This window comes from Mustelus asterias, chromosome 1 (assembly GCF_964213995.1).
Source record: "Mustelus asterias chromosome 1, sMusAst1.hap1.1, whole genome shotgun sequence".
Lineage (NCBI taxonomy): Eukaryota > Metazoa > Chordata > Chondrichthyes > Carcharhiniformes > Triakidae > Mustelus > Mustelus asterias.
The window spans coordinates 3,712,823-3,734,187 of NC_135801.1; the positions used below are offsets into that span (position 1 = coordinate 3,712,823).

Below are 21,365 nucleotides of genomic sequence, written 5' to 3' on the forward strand. Positions count from 1 at the left end.
ACCCGGGTTCCTGGCGCTGTGCAGTGCTATCCACTGTGCCACACAGTTTAAATAAACGACATTAAATAAATAACTTAGTCCCATTTTATACTGTGACTCCAGCCTATCACAACTGTTAATCAGCAAGAATGCATTTCAGATAATGGTCCATGTGATGAAACAGTGAAAGCATGAGTAGTATTGTAAAAAAGGAACCCTGCCTCCTATCAGTGTGCAACGTGAATTGAAGCACGATTTACTCCAGGTAAATGAATGCAGCATGTTAACCCATCCATCACATTTGCTCACCTCCCCAAGATGCAGAGAATGATGGATTGAGGTGTTACGGGGAGCGGGGAGGGCTACACAATTTAGGAACAGCTAAGACTGCTCTATAACATCTACATGAGTGCTGGAATCTGTGGAAGGAGATTACAATCCACCTGAAACACATACACACAGCCGGGTTTACGTTGCACATTAACCAAAAATAAGGTTGCAGGTTTAAAATTTAGAAGTTGGATTTAGCTCTGCAAACCTCAATCCTGTTGCATCGCATCCCGCCAGCACATTGTTTATTGATGGAAATAGGCGAAGCTGTTGGAGAATTATTTTCCAGCTGCAATATTTCACCATCAATATACAATTGCAAGAGCTTGCAATGGTTCAGCAGAACACGGAGTGACAATCAAATCACTTCCTGCGTGTCGCAGCATCGATGCCAATGGCAACTTTAAAAAATAATATATAATAAAACACATACACACACCCCCAGGAAGGAGGGTTTTGTTATTTTTTTAAAAAAACTAAGGAGGTGGGAGCTATGTTAATAAAACTGACGCCATTGGATAACTTACTCGATAGTGCAACAAGAAGAATCAAGCATGCAAAAAGAGGAAAAAAAGAAACGGCTCTTTTTATAAAAAAGCAAAATTTATGAAGAGTTAAGGATTGGATGCATTTGGGGAGCAGCAGCAGTGGTTGGTTTGCAGCTGGTGCAGAGCGGGCGGCTCGAGCTCCAGGGTCAACGTTCCAAATCCCCGGAATCCCCGGGCCAACGTTCCAAATCCCCGGGCCAACGTTCCAAATCCCCGGGCTGCGGCCCCAGCACTGTCCCGCGCTGGAGTTGCCGCTGCAGCCGCGCTGACCATGGCCGAGGAGTGTGCAGCAGCGCCGGGGTTGGCGCCAGTTTTGCCGCCGCTGCCCGGCGCGGTGAACGGAGAAGCGCACCGCCGCCAGAACCATGCCCCCTCCCCGGCGGGCAGCTCCGAGCAAGACCCGGTCATCTACTTCGTCCGGAATAAAGGCGGCGGCGGCGAGGGGGAGGCCGAGCAGCTGGAGCTGCGGCTGGAGCCGGGGCCGGGCTCCCCCAGCAGCAGCAACAGGCCCCGGGGATGTGAGTGTCGCCTGAGTGTGTGTGAAACCCAGAGAGAGCAACTCCCCCACCCCCGAGATACACCCAGCATCACACCCTGAGGCGGGGGGACAGGGGGCGAAGGGTGCAGGGGGCCAGGAGGACAGGGGGGCGCGGGGGGCCAGGGGTGTGGGGGTGCGGGGGAGACAGGGGGCGGGGGGGGTGTGAGGGGGCAAGGGGGGCGGGGGGGTGTGAGGGGGCAAGGGGGGGGCAAGGGGGAGGGGCGGGGGGGGCAAGGGGGAGGGGCGGGGGGGGCAAGGGGGAGGGGCGGGGGGGGGCAAGGGGGAGGGGCGGGGGGGGGCAAGGGGGAGGGGCGGGGGGGGCAAGGGGGAGGGGCGGGGGGGGCAAGGGGGAGGGGCGGGGGGGGCAAGGGGGAGGGGCGGGGGGGGGCAAGGGGGAGGGGCGGGGGGGGGCAAGGGGGAGGGGCGGGGGGGGCAAGGGGGAGGGGCGGGGGGGGCAAGGGGGAGGGGCGGGGGGGGCAAGGGGGAGGGGCGGGGGGGGCAAGGGGGAGGGGCGGGGGGGGCAAGGGGGGGGGGCGGGGGGCAAGGGGGGGGGCGGGGGGGGCAAGGGGGGGGGCGGGGGGGGGCGGGGGGGGCAAGGCGGGGGGGGGGGCGGGGGGGGCAAGGCGGGGGGGGGGGCGGGGGGGGCAAGGGGGGGGGCGGGGGGCAGGGGGGGGGGGCGGGGGGGGGGCAAGGGGGGGGCGGGGGGGGGGCAGGGGGGGGGGGGCGGGGGGGGCAGGGGGGGGGGGGGGGGCGCGGGGGGGGGGGGCGGGGGGGGGGGGGGGGGGGGGGGGGGGGGGGGCGGGGGGGGCAAGGGGGGGGGGCGGGGGGGGCGGGGGGGGCAAGGGGGGGGGCAAGGGGGGGGGCGGGGGGGGGGCAAGGGGGGGGGGGCGGGGGGGGGCGGGGGGGGGGCAAGGGGGGGCAAGGGGGGGGGGGCGGGGGGGGCAAGGGGGGGGGGGGGCGGGGGGGGGCAAGGGGGGGGGGGGGCGGGGGGGGCAAGGGGGGGGGGGGCGGGGGGGGGCAAGGGGGGGGCAAGGGGGGGGGGGGCGGGGGGGGGCAAGGGGGGGGGGGGCGGGGGGGGGGCGGGGGGGGGGCGGGGGGGGGCAAGGGGGGGGGGGCGGGGGGGGGGCAAGGGGGGGGGGGCGGGGTGGGGGGCAAGGGGGGGGGGCGGGGCGGGGGGGCAAGGGGGGGGGGCGGGGCGGGGGGGGGCAAGGGGGGGGGGGCGGGGGGGGGGGGGGCGGGGGGGGCAAGGGGGGGGCGGGGGGGGGCAAGGGGGGGGGGGGGGGGGGGGGCAAGGGGGGGGGGGCAAGGGGGGGGGGCGGGGGGGGGCAGGGGGGGGGGCGGGGGGGGGGGGGCGGGCGAGGGGGGGGGCGGGCGAGGGGGGGGGCGGGGGAGGGGCGGGGGGGCGGGGGAGGGGCGGGGGGGCGGGGGGGCGGGGGGGGCGGGCGAGGGGGGGGGGCGGGCGAGGGGGGCGGGGGGGGCGAGGGGGGCGGGGGGGGGGGCGTGGGGGGCGGGGGGGGGGGGCGTGGGGGGGCGGGGGGGGGGCGAGGGGGGCGGGGGGGGGCGAGGGGGGCGGGGGGGGGCGAGGGGGGCGGGGGGGGGGGCGAGGGGGGCGGGGGGGGGGGGGGGGCGAGGGGGGCGGGGGGGGGGGGGGGCGAGGGGGGCGGGGGGGGGGGGGGCGAGGGGGGCGGGGGGGGGGGGGGCTAGGGGGGCGGGGGGGGGGGGGGGCGAGGGGTGCGGGAGGTGGGTGGGTGCGGGGGGTCAGGGGGGCTGGGGTGTGGGGGGTCGGGGGGCTGGGGTGTGGGGGGTCGGGGGGCTGGGGTGTGGGGGGTCGGGGGGCTGGGGTGTGGGGGGTCGGGGGGCTGGGGTGTGGGGGGTCGGGGGGCTGGGGTGTGGGGGGTCGGGGGGCTGGGGTGTGGGGGGTCAGGGGGGCTGGGGGGCTGGGGGGCTGGGGTGTGGGGGGTCGGGGGGCTGGGGTGTGGGGGGCCGGGGGGCTGGGGTGTGGGGGGCCGGGGGGCTGGGGTGTGGGGGGCCGGGGGGCGAGGGAGGAGGGGGCAAGGAGCCAGAGATTGCCATTTGTGTTTGATGAAGGGGGGAAGATGGTTTAATTGCCGGGTTTTAGAACCTCTCTGTAATTCCCCCACCCTTTCTCACGGCGGGGTTTCAGCGTCCCAGTGTCTGGGGGGTGTTTGCTGCTCTCAGTTGGTCTTTCTGTGCAATTCAAAGGTGAATGTTGCTGTGTCTTTCTCCTGCCCTCCCTCTTCCCCCCAAAACAGGACTGGGGTGAGGGGATTGGAATGGGGCTGTTCATTAAGATTGCATTTATATAGCACCTTTCACAACCTCACGACGTCCCAAGGCGCTCTTACACCATAAGACACAGGAGCAAGAAGCATGCCGTTCGGCTTAGAGCCGGAGAAGTATTTCATCGAAGTGTACTTGCCGTTATAAGGGAGCGGTGCAGCCAATTTGCACACAGCAAGATCCCGCCAACCACGCGGGATCCTCTTTCATGGTGTTGGTTGAGGAGTAAATGTTGGTCAGGATACTGAGGGAGAACCCATCCCACCCTTCTTCAAAATAGTAGGTTCATGGGATCTTTCACATCCACCTCCGAGGCAGATGTTGCCTCAGTTTAATGTTTCATCTGAAACATGGCACCTTCAACAGTGCGGCACTCCCTTGGTACTTCCCGGGAGGTGTCAAACTGGATTTTGTGCACTTCAGAAAGTGTAATCTGACTCAGCAGAGAGCATGTTACCAGTGAGTCATGGCTGAACGTTACTATTCCTGTATAAAACTGGATCTGTCAAATCCCCCCTCCCCTTACACGCACAGGAAAATAAATCTTTAGAATAAATTCTACAGAAAATCTCATGACCTCTGATGAGATCTGAACTTTGGACACAGATACCTGAATTTCAATAGTGTTGCAATGATCAAACAATGATATACTCTATTAGCTTGACAGAACGCCCCAAATTAAATTATACACTGAGTTCACCAAGTTCCCAAATCATTTTATTTTTAAAATACTCTTTGGGTATGGTATGGGCCAGCATTGATTGCTCATCCTTAGTTGCCCTTGAGAAGGTGGCGGTGAGCCACCTCTTTGAAAACTGCTGTAGTCCCTGAGGTGTAGGTACACCTGCAGTGCTGTTAGGGAGGGTGTTCCAGGATTTTGACCCAATGACAGTGAAGGAACGGCACGATATTTCCAAGTCAGGATGATGTATGGCTTGGAGGAGAACTTGCCGGTGGTGGTGTTCCCATATGTCTGCTGCCCTTGCTAATCTCGCCCTTTCAGCAATTCCTTCCATTCCTACCCCATGGTAGTGAGTTCCACACTTTCACCGCTTTAGGGAAAGACATGTCTAACTAAATTCCCAATTTTCTTTATTCATGACAATCTTATATTTATGGCCTTTAGTTCTGGACTAGACTCCCACTGTTTTGGGGGAGCCCCTCCTAAATGGAAACATCTGCCCTATTATTGGATTATTAATGAATGCCTGCTCCTCCGCCAGTGCGGCGCTCCCTTGGTGCTGACCCCTCCGACAGTGTGGCGCTCCCTCATCCCAAACACATTCTCAACACAGCCAGTGTGCTTAATGTACGTTATAAAGAGAATCTTTGTAATTAATGGCTTCAGTAATGGCAAAGAATTAGCACCATTTTCCTGACTTTCGTCTGGTTGTTTGTTTTGAGTAGAATGGAAAGTGCAATTTTTAATTATAATTTGTTTAATGATATCTCAGTGGGAGTGAGGTAAGTTTGGACAGGAGCAAGTGAAATGGGTTGAAACCTGGCCATTGGGACATGGGAGTAAGAGAGAGACTCTGGTCGTGATTTTGCAGCCACAGCATGGTATGGATTTTGCAAAAAGTGGCCCCTTGCTGCACATGAGAATGAGTGTCAGATGTCCTGTGATGTTGCTTTGAGTGATTAGGGTTGCCGTATCCTGTAACTCTGCAATTTGGGTCAGTAATCTTTACAGTTTTGTTCTGTGAATAACAGTGTATGATGGGGATTGGTATTATCGGAAGCAAATCTGCAAGTGCCTTGTCCTGTTTTTACACTGGTGCTATTGGAATATTTTACAATGTACCGTTATTGATTAATAATTCTGGAAATAAGGTTACAAACATAAAGCTGGAATATTCAGCGTTAATAAAGATCACACAAATGGCTTTCTTTCCCCAAGGTGTTGTAAAATACTCTCAACCTAACTTGAGTAATTGTTGTGTAAGGAAATGTGGCAACCCGTTTGCACACAGCAAGATCCCACAGACTGTCGGTGAAATGAGCGGCTGATCTTGATTTTTGGGGGGGAGGTTTTGGTTAAGGGAGAAGGAGGTCTTGTGTCGCAGTGGGTACTGTCTCTACCTCTGAGCCTCTGGGAGGCAGTGGCATAGTGGTATTGTCGCTGACTGGTAATCCAGAGACCCAGGGTAATACTTGTGGGGCCCGGGTTCAAATCCCACCTTGGCAGATGGTGAAATTTACCATTGAATCCCTGCAGTGTAGAAAGAGGCCATTTGGCCCATTGAGTCTGTACCGACTCTCAGAAAGAAAGGTGGGAATTCTGCGGTGAGTAATTCAGTTCCTGATTCCCAAAAGCCTGTCCACCAGCTACAAGGCACCAGTCAGTTGTGTAAAGGAGTAATCTCCACTTGCCTTGTTATGATGTAGAAAACATGACAGCTACTTTGTGCACAACCTGATCCCAGTGGTTGTGATTATGACAAGATAATCGGTTTCAGTGACCTTTACTGAGGGATGAATATTATCTGGACACGCTTATGGCCTTTTATACTTTATTGTGAGTCAGATGTTATGTTTTATCATAACAGGAATCCTTTGTACAATATAACGTATGTAGTGTGAGGAAGAAGCACGAGTGCGCTAAAGTGTGAAGAGAGAGATAAAAAGTGAGGAGGAAGGATGAGCTACAAGAAACAAAAAGATATGAGATATAATCACCAAAAAAGCTATTTGATATTTCACAGGCAGTTAAGTGGAATACATTGTACACTATTGCTAAACAAAAAAGACACATTGTCAAACTTTTTCAACTTGCACTCATCTGGACAGATGCAAGAATACCAAATTTCAAAGGGAGCAACAAGTTATACCACATGAGGGAAAAAAGTGCTGATTGGTTGGCAAGCCGACTCTGGTCAAGGCAACTGAACCCACACTTTTGTTTAATTAAAAGGTGAGGCATCAGAAGCTTGAGGACAGTAGTTCCCTGGTGCGTTCTCCGTGGTGACCACCTTGACCAACCAGTTGGCTCGCCAACCACTTGGCATTTACAGGATGTGGGCATCACTGGCTAGACCAACATTTATTGCCCATCTCTAATTGCCCTTGAGAAGATGGTGGTGAGCTGTCTTCCTTAACCTCTGCAGTCCATGCGGTGTAGGTACACCCACAGTGCTGTTAGGGAGGCAGTTCCAAAACTTTGACCTAGCGACAGTGAAGGAACAGCGATGTGGTACAACTCCGAATCATGTGTAGTTGGGAGGGGAATTTGCAAGTGTTGATGTTCCCATTCATCTGCTGCCCTTGACTTTCTGGGTTGTCAATGTCATGGGTTTGGAAAGTGTTGTTGAAGGAACCTTGACAACTTGCTGTAGTGCATCTTGTAGATGGTACACACGGCTGCCACTCTGAATTGGTGGTGGAGGGAGTGAATATTTAAGTTGATGGATGTGGTGCCAATCACAGTTTAGTCTTGGATGGTGTTGAGCTTTTTGAGTGGTGTTGGAGCTGCACCCATCCAGACAAGTGGGAGTATTCCATTACACTCCTGATTTGTGCCTTGTAGATGGACAGACTTTGAGGAGCCAGGAGATGAGTTACCCGCTGCAGAATGTTTAGCCCCTAACCTGCTCTCATAGCCACTCTATTTATATGGCTAGCCCGGTTCAGTTTCTGGTCAATAGTAAACTCAAGGATGTTGATAGTGGGGGAAGTCAGCAATGGTAATGCCATTGAGTGTCAAGGAGAATTTTCTTGTTTATGATCATTGCCTGGCAGTTGTGTGGTGCGAATGTTCCTCACCACTTATCAGCCCAAGCCTGGTTATTGTCCAGGTCTTTCTGCATTTGGACATGAACTGCTTCAGTATCTGAGGAGTCACAAATCGTGCTGAACATTGTGCAGTCATCAGTGAACATCCCCACTTCTGACCTTATGTTGGAGGGAAAGTCATTGACGAAGCAGCAGGTTGGGCCGAGAAGACTAACCCTGAGTAACTTGTGCAGTGATGTCTTAGGACTGAGATGATTAACTCCCACAACCATCTTCCTTTGTGCCAGGTATGATGTCAGCCAATGGCGAGTTTATCCCCCAATTCTGATTGACTCCAGTTTTGCTCCTTGATGCCACACTCGGTCAGATGCGGCCGTGATGTCAAGGGCTGTCACTCTCGCCTCACAGGAGTTCAGCTCTTTTGTCCATGTTTGGATTAAGGCTCTAATGAGTTCACTGGCTGAGTGGCCCTGGCAGAACTCATACTGAGCATCAACAAGCAGGCTGTTACTGAATAATTGATAACACTGTCGACTCCCCCCCTTCTATGCTGAAGAGTAAACTGATGAGGTGGTAATTGGCCAGGTTGGATTGTCCTGCTTTTTATGGGCAGGATACACCTAGGCAATTTTCCATATTGTTGGGTAGATGCCAGCATTGTAGCTGTACTGGAACAGCTTGGCCAGGGGCGTGGCAACTCCGAGAGAATGAGTCATCAGTACGAGTGTGGCTTCAACACCAGACGTTCCCAGGACAAATCAGCCCATTTGATATCCGCCACCTTAAACATTCACTCCTCCACCATTGACGCACAGTGGCAGCCGTGTGTACGATCTACAAGATGCACTATAGTAACTCCCCAAGGTTCCTTCGACAGCACCTTCCAAACCCGTGACCTCTGCCATCCAGAAGCACAGGGCAACAGTCAAATGGGAACGCCACCACCTGTAAATTCCCCTCCAAGAGTCACACACCATCTTGACTTGGAAATATCACAGCTGTTTCTTCACTGTCGCTGGGTCAAAATCCTGGAGCACCCTCCCTAACAGCACTGGGGCTATATCTACCTGCGATGTCCACATCTTAGAAATGACTTTAAAGTTCTGTCACTTTTTTTATCATGAACATGCCAGGAAAAGGCATGACAGTAAATTAGAGAATAAGGGCAACAGTCAAAACACAGAATTCAGCAGACTTGAAAAACAGGAAAATCTAGAGACGTTAATCTCCGAGAGAAATCTTGAGAAGGAAAAAAGTTGAATTATAAAGTTTCCTTCACAACAACAGGGAGCCCTTTTCAGCCCAGTTTTGAGGTATTGTAATTTAGGAAACATATCAACCAATTTGTGCACAGCAAGATCCCATGAGCAGCAATAAAATAATGACCTGATCTGTTTCAATTATGATTTGAGGGGTAAATATTGCCTCAAGGAACCCAGGAGGCATAGCCTTGCTCTTTGAAATGCTACACTGTCTTTCACATCCACCTAAGTGGGCAGCCTAAGGTCTCCTATTGAAAGATGGCACCTTTGCCATTGCTTGTTCCTTCAGTTACAGAACTGGGACGCAGTCTAAATTTTTCAAGTTTTGAAGTTTGTTTATTAGTCACAAGTAGGCTTACATTAACACTGCAATGAAGTTACTGTGAAATTCCCCTAGTCGCCACACTCCGGCGCCTGTTCGGGTCAATGTGCCTACCCAGCATGTCTTTCAGACTGTTGGAGGAAACCCACGCAGACATGGGGAGAACGTGCAGACTCCGCACAGACAGTGACCCAAGCCAGGAATCGAATCCAGGTCCCTGGCGCTGTGAGGCAGCAGTGCTAACCGCTGTGCCACTTTTTACTCTGATCCCTGGAGTGGGGTGTGAACCCACAACCATCTCCCTCTTTAGATGAGAGTGCTTCCCACTGACTCGTATGTCAGTCGGTGCTTCAGATACAAGCCCTGAAAGTTGGGTGGGAAATTCAAGATGGGAGTTTGTACTGTCCTTAAGACTCTGATTAATTACTTCCTGCACTCAACGATCTGCGATGGATAGCTTTTGGGTTGACAGAAGTTTTTCTTTTGCTGCTTATTCATTCCCTCGTGCAGAATGATACCACACAGCAGGAGGCCATTTGACCCATCGAGTCTGGCGCTGGCTCTTTGAAAGATATAGCCAGTTTGTCTCAATCTCCCTTCTATCTTAATGAAACAATCATCCAAAGATGTGCAGGCTAGGTTGATTGGCCATGCTAAATTGACCCTAGTGTCAGGGGAATTAGCAGGGTAAATATGCGGGGTTATGGGGATAGGGCCTGGGTGGGATTGTGGTCAGTACAGACTCGATGGGCTGAATGGCCTCTTTCTGCACTGTAGGGATTCTATGATCTACTCTGCTGGGATGTGACCAACATACTTCTCTCCTTTTAATGCGCAGCCCCCGTGAATAATAATTCATGAGCTGGAACGTGGCCATGCAGCTTGGAGGGAATATTGGGTGTGATGTCCCTTAGAGGAAGAATGTAACAGACCCATACATAATTATACAGATAAATCAGTATCTTAGAATTAACTGCAACATTTTGACAGATTGGTAGATCCTGGAGCAGTCGATGCTAACAAATTAATTTAAAATCTGTTGCCAGACTTTTGCTAAACAAGGGTTTTGAGGGTTACGGAATGAAGGTTTATGGGGTTAAAACACCAACTAGTGATGATCCTGTCAGGGCTGAATGGCCTCCTCCTGTTTTTCTGACGGCTGTGTTGTGTAAATTGTATTGGGGTGTCTTGCAGCAGAGAAGAAGGCCATTCAACCCCTGGTGCCTCTACTAGCTCCTGCTCTTTCCTATTGCTTGCAAATTTTTACCTTCAAATATTTATCTCATTTCCTTTTGAAGAAGTTACTATTGAATTTCACCAACCCTTTCAGATCACAACAACTGACTGAGGAAATCATTTGTCTTTCTCCATTCCAGCCAACTACCTTCAATCTCACTTGTCTGGTTACTGGCTCTCCTCCTGCCAGTTTCTCTTTATTTACACGATTAAAACTCATACTAATTTTGAGCACTTTCATTAACTCTCCCCTTAACCTTCTGTGCTCTTGAGGAGAACAATCCCAGCTTCTCCAGTCTCCCCACATTAACTGAAGTCCCTCATCATTGCTGCTATTTGAGTAACTACCCACTGTACTCCCTTCAAGGCCTTGACATCTTTCACACAGAGGCCTATAGTCAGTGTATGGTAAAGAATTAGCAATATGTTGCTTGCATTGCATTTGTATTAATTCAATGTCTCTATAGAGGCACTTTTGTTTAAAAAACATTTTCTGAACTTGTCCTGTCGCCCTTAATGATTTGTGTGTGTGCTCCCACCCCCGACATTTAAATTTGGTTTATATTGCCTCTCATTCTGCCTCGCAAAATGAATTATTTCACAATTCTCTGGATAAAATTCCATTTGCTATATCTCTGCTCGTTTCACACAATATCCTTCTGAACACATTCTATCCCTCAAGTTACTGCATTTCCGATTTTCATATTTGCAAACTTTGAAGTTATGCCTTTATACCCAGGTTAGTGATTTTTAAAAAAAATACAAGGATAATGTCATGTGATATAATTTTGCTTTAAATCATCCGTTGCATCATTTTTTTTATTGTGGGGACTGCATCAGGCAGAGAGTGTTTGTGCTCGACTTGAGGTGTCTGATGACGGTGTGCGTTGCGTTTTGCCTGATTGGAAATGAGTGTGGTTAATTGGGGCTGAGCTGAGGGGATGGAACCGGGAGGCAGTGAGCACCAATTGTACTGTCTGTTGCAGCATCCCAGAGCTGTGTCAGGAATTGTTTATGCATATAGGATCGACGTCATGTGATGCTGAATTTTCACTACAGGGTTGCATTTAGCCAGCCATTTTGGTCTACACCCAAACTGCGCAGAGAACTGATCTCCTCTTTTATTATTGAGAATGGTGCTGCCTGAATCGAGGGTTAGCTGAGAAATCCGTTTACGCAGCCGCAGAGCATCTCGGAGCCTTTAACAGCCAGACACCTTTCAGTGGAGATCTGGAGCTGGGTAACATTGCGGATTTGCAGAAGGGTTTGATTTGCCTGTCTTGCTATCCCAAAGGGTCGGAGAGAGAGGGCAGAAAGGGTGAACAGCCTTTCTGGTCACACTAACCTACCCTTGCTCTTGAGGCTGTCTCTGAGTGGCGACTGCAGTCTCAGTACAAAGCATCCTTCTCTCTCCCTCTGTCTGCGCTGTGATTCTTGTCCTGCGAAGCTAGCCCTTTTTTTTGCTGCAGGATTTTTTTTCTCCCTCTTGCTTGCTGCCAGCTGAGTCATCATGTCTGACCTGACTCCCCAGAGTGATGCTCCAACCCCCACCACAGACAAGATCACCCAGGCTGCCAGAGAAACCATCTACCTGTGTAACTTTCGCGTCTCCGTTGATGGAGAGTGGCTCTGTCTGCGGGAACTGAATGACATCTCTCTTACACCTGACCCAGAACCCACCCATGAAGGTAACGGTAATGTTCAGGCGCTACAAGCTGCTCTTTCCTATACTTCATTCTTTCCCCTCCACCTCCCATCCTTGTAACCACGGCAGCTGCGTTGGATAGTGAATAATGTCATTATTGAAGATCTCTTTATGATTCTAAAACCCTGCCCATTGTTTTTCCTGTTTAAATGTTGACAGTGCGCACACAGACAAAATCTACAAATTTCTGCTGTGTCACACTGCTTTAAATTTTAAAGTCAATTGTAAATCTAAATCATCTCTTTCCAAATTGGCTTTCAATATGGGCATATTGTTTTATGTGCTGGATAGTTTTTAATTTAGTAATTGGCGCAGCTTTTATATGTACCCTTCCCTTCATCAGTTTGCATTAAAAAGCATCTTGATTTTTGCGGCTAGCCTTCCTGTGTAGAGATGCAGTGAGCTGATGTAACTATCCTTTCCGATCTACAAAGGGTTGTTTTAATGAAAGCGATATTAAAAATTGCAACGTCAGAAACTATGCAGCGACACAAAGCCCAGTTGATGTCAGGAGGAACGTTAGCCAGTGCACAGCCTGTCAAACTTCCTATTCAAAGCAAATCAGGAAGGCCATCTTGGAAAGAATGTGCTGATCCGTGGTCCCGGTGGTGCGATGACTGTCCTCTATTGCTGCCTTTCCTGCCTCCCTCTCTTCACAAACATTCCCCCCCCCCCCCCCCCATTCCTGATGCTTGACCCTTGAACTGCATCAGTTGTACTGCACAATACAAAAGACATATATTTTCACTGCTGTCTGTATTGGGAGGGGGAGGGGCAGGGCAGAGCGATGCACTTGCTCATTGCTTGAGTCAGGTTTTTGATCATCTTGTTTAGTCTGGATATCTCCTCATCGCCAGCATTAACTCTTTCACCTCCATAACTCTGGCACAGATGCAGGGTTTCCACAGATTGAAGCTGAGAGGTTCGGGATGGACTGAAAGCTTTATTGTATAACAAAGGTTTTAGGCTCAGAAACACTGATTTGATTTGCGTTTCTAGCTGAAATTCATTTTCTTTCAAAGATATGCTTCCGACTTGAGACTTTATTATTTTCAAGAGGCAAGTGAGTCTGTGAGCAGTTATGCTTATTAAGGTTCTGTAATCATTTTAACAGTGGTATATCCAAGGTTAAGATGGTGATTTGCAGCAGACAAGTTGTGAGGAAGAATGGGGAGAGGCAATATAAACTAAATGGAACAGTTTTAAAGGGTACAGGAATTGGAGACCTGAAGGTTTATGTACAAAAATCTTTAAAGTTAAAGAGCTTTTTAAAAACTCAAAAAAAACCCCAGGATTCTGGACTTTATAAAGAATAGCGTAGACTGCAAAAGCAAGGATTCTTTATAAAGTACAAATTAGAGAGCCCATTCCGGGTACCGCACTTTAGGAAGGATGTCAATGCCTTCGCGAGGGTGTGGCGGAGATTTACTAGAATAGTTCCAGTTAATGTGGAGAGTCAGGAGAACCTGGGACTGTGCTCCTTAGAGAAGGTTTAGGGGTGATATAATAGATGCGTTCAAAATCATCAGTGGTTTGGACAAGAGTAGATGGAGAGAAACTGTTTCCACTGGTAAGTGTCAGGAACCAGAGGCCACAGATTTATGGAAATCTGTGAAAGGACAGTGGAAGAAGGGAATTGGATAAATATTCTGCAGGGCTGTGCCTAGGCTAGGAGCAGGGAGAGTGGGTCTCATTGGCTAACTCTTCAAAGAAGCAGCACCGGCTCAATGGGCCAAATGGCCTCATCCTTGCTGTGTGATTGTGAAATCAGTGGCAACATTTACTACAGCCCAGGGCCAGCCAAACAGATAATCTGGATTATCTTTTACTGCAGCTTTGAGCGGCTTCGTGGCAGTTACTGCTTGATTTTAGTATCATGGTTTTTCCTGCCAGGCTTTGTGTTTCAATTCCTCCCTCCTCTCCTGCAGATAATTCTTTTCAAACAGTAAAATATCCCAGTGTAAGCTGGAACAAAGCTTGATCATTTTCTTTTAACTACTTCAAGTGCCTTTCAGGTGTGAATCTGAGGAAGACTGGGATGTAAAGGTGTTTCATTGTCTTTCCAGTTGATGTAAAATCAAAGGCGGCATCAAAATGGGGCACGGTGGTTAGCACTGCTGCCTCACAGCGCCAGGGATCCAGGTTCGATTCCTGGCTTGGGTCATTGTCTGTGCGGAGTTTGCATGTTCTCCCCGTGTCTGCGTGGGTTTCCTCTGGGTGCTCTGGTTTCCTCCCACAGTCCAAAGATATGCGGGTTAGGTGGATTGGCCATGCTAAATTTCCCCTTAGTGTTAGGGGAATAGCTAGGGTACATGCATGGGGTTATGGGGATAGGGCCTGGGTGGGATTGTGTTCGGTGCAGACTCGATGGGCCGAATGGCCTCCTTCTGCACTGTAGGGATTCTATGATACTTTCATGGTATTTTAGAATGTGCCTATTGGAGTTTGGACCTTTCTTTAATCACTGCCCTTCTCCCTCAGCACTACATCACCTTAATGTTGTCACAGAGAGGTTTATGATCATTTAACACTGAACTAATTCAGTTGATGGTTTCGGATCAATATTTGGCTTTAGCTGCACACTGTCTAATCTGTATGCAAGCGCACTGCAAATTGAGATTATTCTTCCAAGTATTTGGTATTGGATTTTCAATTTTGAAAAATGAAAGTATCATCGGAACAGGAAGAGGCCATTGGGTCCCTTCCTCCGCTAAATTAGATCATGGCTAATCCGTTTCTTAACTCCAATTAACCATTGTGGTTCTGTTACACTTCATTCCCACACCCCAACAAAAATCGGTCAATCTTGGTTCTGAATTTTTCAGTTTTTCTCCCAGTCTTGCGGCTTTTGGGGGAGAGTTCCAGATTCCCTCCATTTCTCCACTTTGTATGAAGAGTCCTTCCTGACATCATCCCTTAAAGATCTGCCCCCATGTTCCACACACGTGTGCATGCACATGCACACGCACACACATGCTAATGCAGCCATTGATACTTACATTTGAAATACATAGAACTTACACTTTTTCCACATTCCAGGATTTCTAGTTTTTAAAAAGCTTCTTGACAAAAGAGGCCCCCATTGTTGTGTTCCTGATTTAAAGAGCAGTGGCGGTGGGGAATATAAATTAGAATTCCCACTTCTTATTTGGTGACTTTCCAACAACAGCTTGCATTTATATAGCACCTTTAACACGTGCCTCAAGGGTGCTTCACAGGAACGTTAACCAACAGAATTTGACACAGTCACATGAGCTATGAAGATCAGTGATCAAAAGCTTGGTCAAAGAGATATGTTTTTAAAAGAATGCCTTGAGGGAGGAGAGATGTGGAGAGGTTTAGGGAAGGAATTTCAGAGCTTAGCAGACAGGTAGCTGAAGGCGCAACCATCGATGGTGGAATGATGGAAATTGTGAATGTGCGAGAGGTGAATGAGCTGTGGCAAGGTTACCAACACATGTAGGAGTCAGCGTCACGGAGGTGGAGAGTATTGGAGGAGGGGGAATCCTTTGCAGGGACGGTGACCCCCCCACCCCTCAGCTGAAAAGTTGGGGGCAAGCTTGCTTCCACGGAGCTGGGAAGCCTCAACCGTATTTTACAGTCGTTTGGGCTGTTAGCCCCCTGAGGTTGTGGTTTCTGTCCCCATGTTGGAGAATGGCTCTCAGCTCTTGGAGACATGACAGTCAGAGGGCTGACAGCTCTCCAGTCCCCAACAGCACCCTTGGGAGTGGTGGCCATTGCTGGTACTGTAGTCAATCCCTGACCAAAAAAAAGAGTAAGAAGTTTAACAACACCAGGTTAAAGTCCAACAGGTTTATTTGGTAGCAAAGTTTGGTGGCTTTTGCTACCACATAAACCTGTTGGACTTTAACCTGGTGTTGTTAGACTTCTTACTGTGTTTACCCCAGTCCAACGCTGGCATCTCCACATCAAAAAAAAGAAGCAGTGGAGGAGGTAGGGCCATTTAAGGGCCCCAGTTGGCTCCAGGGCAGTGGGCAGATATCCTGCCGCTGGGTGTGGTGCTGGTATCACCAAGGTCGTGGGTTCGGTCCTTGTTCTGACTTCCCAAGCTGCCCTGCAGAGGTCAGTAGGTGATAGACGTGGTGCCACCACCATGTCATAGAACAAAGAAAATTACAGCACAGGAACAGGCCCTTCGGCCCTCCAAGCCTGCACCGACCATGCTGCCCGACTGAACTAAAACCTCCGACCCTTCTGGGGATCATATCCCTCTATTCCCATCCTATTCATATATTTGTCAGTCATCTAACTTAATCCCCCAGGGGAGGGGTAAAATTCCACATCTTTTCTTTCAGTTCTGGTCGGAGAGATCATTTTCTCTCTGCATGTGTTCTCAACACCTCATGGTGAACCTGGATCAAGACAAGTAAATACTTCTTAGGACTGGAGTGGTGTTGATATTCCTTCACCCTTTCCCAAAGGAGCTGGAGTTGAGGTTGAAAAAGAAATCTCTCATTGAAGCAAGATAATTGAGAGTGTAGGAGTTGTGATTAAACTGCCTTGAACCACACTGCTTCAAAGCCCAGCACTTGTCGAGTTGATAGTGAGTGACTCTAAATGTTATAGTCGTACCTTGCATCTGTTTCCAAGGGCACAGATACAAATCCAACATTGGAGAGTGGTATTATTTTCCAATTCCACCGTTGCATCATGTACTTCTGGGTGTGATGGAGCTGCGTATATACAATGGCTTCTATTTCCTGTACATAGTCGATTACGCTGGAACCGGTTTTGACCCTTTCTCTAACGGTTGAAAGTGCTCGGGCGGTGTGCTGAGTTAGAGTGGGAACTCTCTGTTCCTGCAATATGATGCACAACACTCACAAATGGGCCACTTGACCCATCAGATCTATTTGTGTTCTACCTGAGCCATCGCGTCACAAACATTGCCAGTCTTATTGTATAACCTTTGCAGTTTCCCTCTTTTATTTTTCCCTAAAAATTTAAAAAAAGAAAACAGTTTTTCTTTTGGTGGTGCTTTTATTTGCATGACATTTTGTCCTTTTTTTCTTTTTACCTTTTTGCTGCTCTTTGCAAAGACTCTTGGGAGGATTTAACAGTTTGGGTGGATCAGATGCTTGAGGAGGCTGAAGGTGGGTAACAGGATTGTTTATCGGCTCTTGTACATTGTGTGCTGGGGCTTCAGCCATTGCCACATTCCCCAATCTTGTGTTGACATCACTGATGTACAGCCATTTACAGAGATCACAAATACACAGTTGATGGGTAATCATGGCCCCCTGTCTCTGCAACCTCCACCAAGATCATGTCTCCCTAATTCTGGCCTCTTCAGCATCCCTGATTTCCATTGCTCCACCATTGGCGGCGTTCCTTCAGGTGCTTGGGCCCCTAGCTCTGGAATTCCCTCCCTGGAGGCCTCTCTACGTTGCTCTCCTTTTTAAGAGCCATTTTAAAACATTATTTGACCAAGCTTTTGGTCATCTGTCCTAAGATCTCCTTCTGAGTCTCGGTGTTTGATACTGCTCCTGTGAAACGACTGGGGAGGTTTTTAGTACAATACAATAATGGCACTATGTAAATGCAAGTGGTGTTAACATAATCTTGAAAAGAATGTAAAATCGCACTGAAGAGTTCTAACTTAATTGACGTTACAGTGCAGAAACGGATCAATCCATGGGACAGGAGGAGGTCATTCAGTCCCTCTTGTCTGTTTCTTCTACTCAGTTAGATCATGGCTGATCTGCATCTTGGCTCAATCTAACCCCCTTGTTTCCTTGGACAACAAAAATTTATCAATATGAAATGTTGTTAATCCCAGGCCACTTTTTGGGGAGAGTGTTTCGGATTGTCACTTCTCTCTGTGAGGAAGTGCTTCCTGGCATCACAGAATTGTTACAGCACAGAAAGTGGCCAATAGGCTCATCGTGTCTGCACTGGCTCTCCGAATGAGTAACTCGCCTAGTGCCGTTCTCCCGCCTTCTCCCTGTAACCCTGCACGTCCTTTTCATTCTCGTGAATCCTTTCCACACACTCTCTCTAATGCCTTCACCTCCCTTCCTAAAGTGTGCCCAGAACTGAGACCATATTTCAACTGACATCAAACCAGTGACTTATACAAATTCAACATAACCTCCTTGCTCTTTAACTCTGTGCCCCTGTTAATAAAACTAAAGATACTGTGAGCTTTGTTAACCGTGCCCTCAACTTGTCCTGCCACCATCAATGACTTTGCACATTTATACCCAGGTCCCTCAGCTCCTGTACTCCCAGACCCCTGAATGGCCTCGCTCTAATTTTAAGGTTCTGCCCTCATGTTCTCGAGTCCCCCCCACCAGAGGAAATAGTATCTCTCTTTCTACCCTTTCAGCTTTATTCATGACTACCTGATATTTATGAGCTATAGCTTTGGCCTCCCCCACAAGTGAAGCCATCTCTACGTCTACCTTATCGGGTCACCCCTCAACCTTGCCTTTTTTAGAGAACAGAGCCTTTGCCTGTTCAATCCTTCCTGATGGGTAGAACTTGCTCTCGTCCATGTAAACTTTTGTTGTATTTTCTCCAGTGCCTCTATGTCATTCTTAGTAATACGGAGACCATAACTGCTCAGTGTAAGACACACACAGCGATGTACCAGAATCTGTTTTGAGTGCTTAACAGATGTTGTGCGAGCAGCAGTTTGATCTTCGTGGTTTGTGTCGACTTCATATTTTAATATGTGCAATATATGTTTCTGTATCTAAAATGCGAAGCCTCTTTCATCAAAGGCTGCTTGTGAAGTTATGCTTGGCAGATTTTCAACCTTTTTGCACTTCTTGTTTTTGCTTTCACTAGTTGTAAAATTAACACTTTTTTTTTAGTTTGAGATAACAGTTATTGTGGGGAAAACCATGCTGATTAAACCACATCTAAACATAGACCATCACCTGTTGCACAAACTACCAACTGTTGTATTTAATGTCCCGTAGCTTTGTTAGTAACACGCTACTTGGGCTCGTAATGTTAGACAGTTTTGTGTTTAATAGGGAAGCTTGTACTGAAACCAGTTATGGGCCATAATTTCCTGGCTTCCCAGGGTCAAATTGGGGGGGATGCTGGGGAATCCCCCTCGGAAGTTCCCAGGTAAGGGTTTACCCGGCAATTGTCCACAAGTGCTAACTTCCCCTGGACAGCTGGACTGGGAACCCGTTGGTCAAAGCGATTTAAATTACTAACTCTGGATGGTTCTGCCAGTTTTGCCCTCAGTTACTCAGAGTTAGAAGGAAAAAAAAAGTCTAACTTCAGAGTAACTATTTTGAACACCAGACTGAGCCCCACATTGGACACACCCCCCCCCACCCTACACACACACACACACACACACACACACACTGAGTTCCCCCTTGATCCGGCATCCCCAACCAACAATATCTGAACTTCCACATCCCAATCACCTATCTTAAAACTCACCTTCTCCCTTTCAGTGGTCCCTTTAAACTCTCCTGCTTTATGGCAGTGAATGCTGTAAAAATGGACATGCCCTCCTTCACTCTGCCCCTTTTGTACTTCACTACTGGAGCCACTGACCTGCTTCTCTGTCCCTGTCTCACCTGGCCTGAGTCAGCAAGGTCGGGCAAGACGGGCGCTTTCCAGTGTGGGTAAGTGGCTAAGGAGTGACAATCTGCCGCTGATTGCCACTCTGAGGAGGTTATGGGCCTGCGTTTACCTTCACGAGAGCACAGAACAAACCAAAATTAAAATCAATCTTTGACAAAACAAAGCCAGTTTTGTGGAAAACTAGATAGTCACTAATAAATCCAACAGAGAATTTGGGAGAAACGTTTTTACCCAGACAGTAATGAGAATGTGAAACTTGCTACCTCGGGGAGTGGTTGTTGTTGTTTGTCTTTTCGCTCGGGGCGCAAGAGGCAAACTTTTCTCTTTTTCCATGAACGAGTCATTAGTCTGTTGCCAGGGGTTTATAGCTTGATTGGCGCCACTCCACATCAAGCGTGGCTGACCAGGAGTTTCTCCAGCTCTTGCCACCAACCATTGGAACGCGTTGGAAGGATTTTTCAGGTTGATTCCCAACTTGTTTTGCCTCATTATTAACTCGCCTCCTCGGCCGTTAAGTCTTGGAGTGGGACGTGAAGCCGGTGCATCTGGCTCAGAGATTGGGGCACTACCCACTGTGCCACAAGATCTCCTTCACAGAGAGTGGTTGAGGTGAATAGTCGGAATGCATTTAAGGGTAAGCTGAATAAACATGAGGGAGAAAGGAATAAAATGATGTGTGACAGTCTGGATCAGTCTCTTCTGAACAGATACTGATTGATGTTACGGTGCAGGAACTGGACTAGGAAATCCCTGGCTGTTTTCACCACAAGCCATTGAAGATGTTGCATAAATGCAAGTTGTTGGTGCTCTAAATTCTTTTCTGATAAATTAATACATATTCCTGAAAAAAAAGACATGCTGTCAAAGTTTTTCATTTTGCACTCATCAGGATAAGTCGTAAGATTACCAACAGTAAAGGGAACAACAATTTGTACTGCACAAGAAGAGTGCAAGACAAAAACCTTCGATAGTATGTCTTTTTTTTTCAGGAATACTCAAGTTTTGTATTACCAAACAACTATTAATTAGAACTTTGAAAGAAATACTTATTACCATAGCAACAGTCTCTTAGGAACACCGGATGTTAGCAGACTTGGAACTTACCAGAGCACTTATGCTTCCAATAGCTTTGGATTTAAAAATTACAGAATGGTTGTATAAAATTGATTCAAATAATCTGAGGTTTTAAAACCCATTATTTGGAGCTGAGATTTAATCATAATTGAGTTGTGATTATCTAAATAAGGAGAAACTATATACTGTCCCCCTGAGGGAGACAGATTTCAGGTAACTGATAACGGAACCAGAGGGGGACTGAGGATAAATATTTTTACACGGTGAATTGTTGCGTTCAGGAAAGTGCTGTCGGAAAGGGAAGCAGATTCAGTAGGAGCTTTCAAAAGGGAATTCGATAAATACTGGGAGGGAAGATTAAAATTTCAGATCTGTGGGGGAAGAGCAAGGAAGCACGGGGAGTGACTATCAGATGGCTCTTTCGAAGAGCTGGTATAGACACAATGGCCGAGTGACCACCACCTGCACTCTGTGTTTCTATGATAACTCCGGCATGCTAATTCAACGGTATATGTGTTTGTATGCTTGCCTTTTTACATTTTTCAGGGAATAAAAATATCTTGTGGCATTGATACAACATCTAAAACCTGTGCATAAAACGTGAAGCCAAAGATTTACAGAAATCTACATGTATTTTAAATTATTAATTATCTGGAGGTGGACATCTGGCTAGGCCAGCATTTATTGCCTATCCCTAATTACCCAGTGAAGGTGCTGGTGAGCTGCCTTCTTGAACCGCTGCAGCCCATGTGGTGTAGGTACT

General features: G+C 49.1%; 1 protein-coding gene across 5 annotated transcripts in view; it reads left to right on the forward strand.

Annotated features, from left to right (window-relative positions):
- Positions 1-791: 791 nt before the first annotated feature.
- Positions 792-21,365, forward strand: part of rufy3 (RUN and FYVE domain containing 3) — a 70,480-nt gene continuing 49,906 nt past the window's right edge. Inside the window, exon 1 of one of the 5 annotated variants that reach the window (XM_078205553.1) lies at positions 792-1,375. In XM_078205553.1, coding sequence (XP_078061679.1) covers positions 1,129-1,375 — 247 coding nt within the window. In that variant the 5' untranslated portion in view covers positions 792-1,128. Of the gene's footprint in view, positions 1,376-11,305; positions 11,937-21,365 lie in introns of those variants that run through there. The other 4 variants (XM_078205740.1, XM_078205802.1, XM_078205614.1 and 1 more) reach the window with 4 other exon arrangements.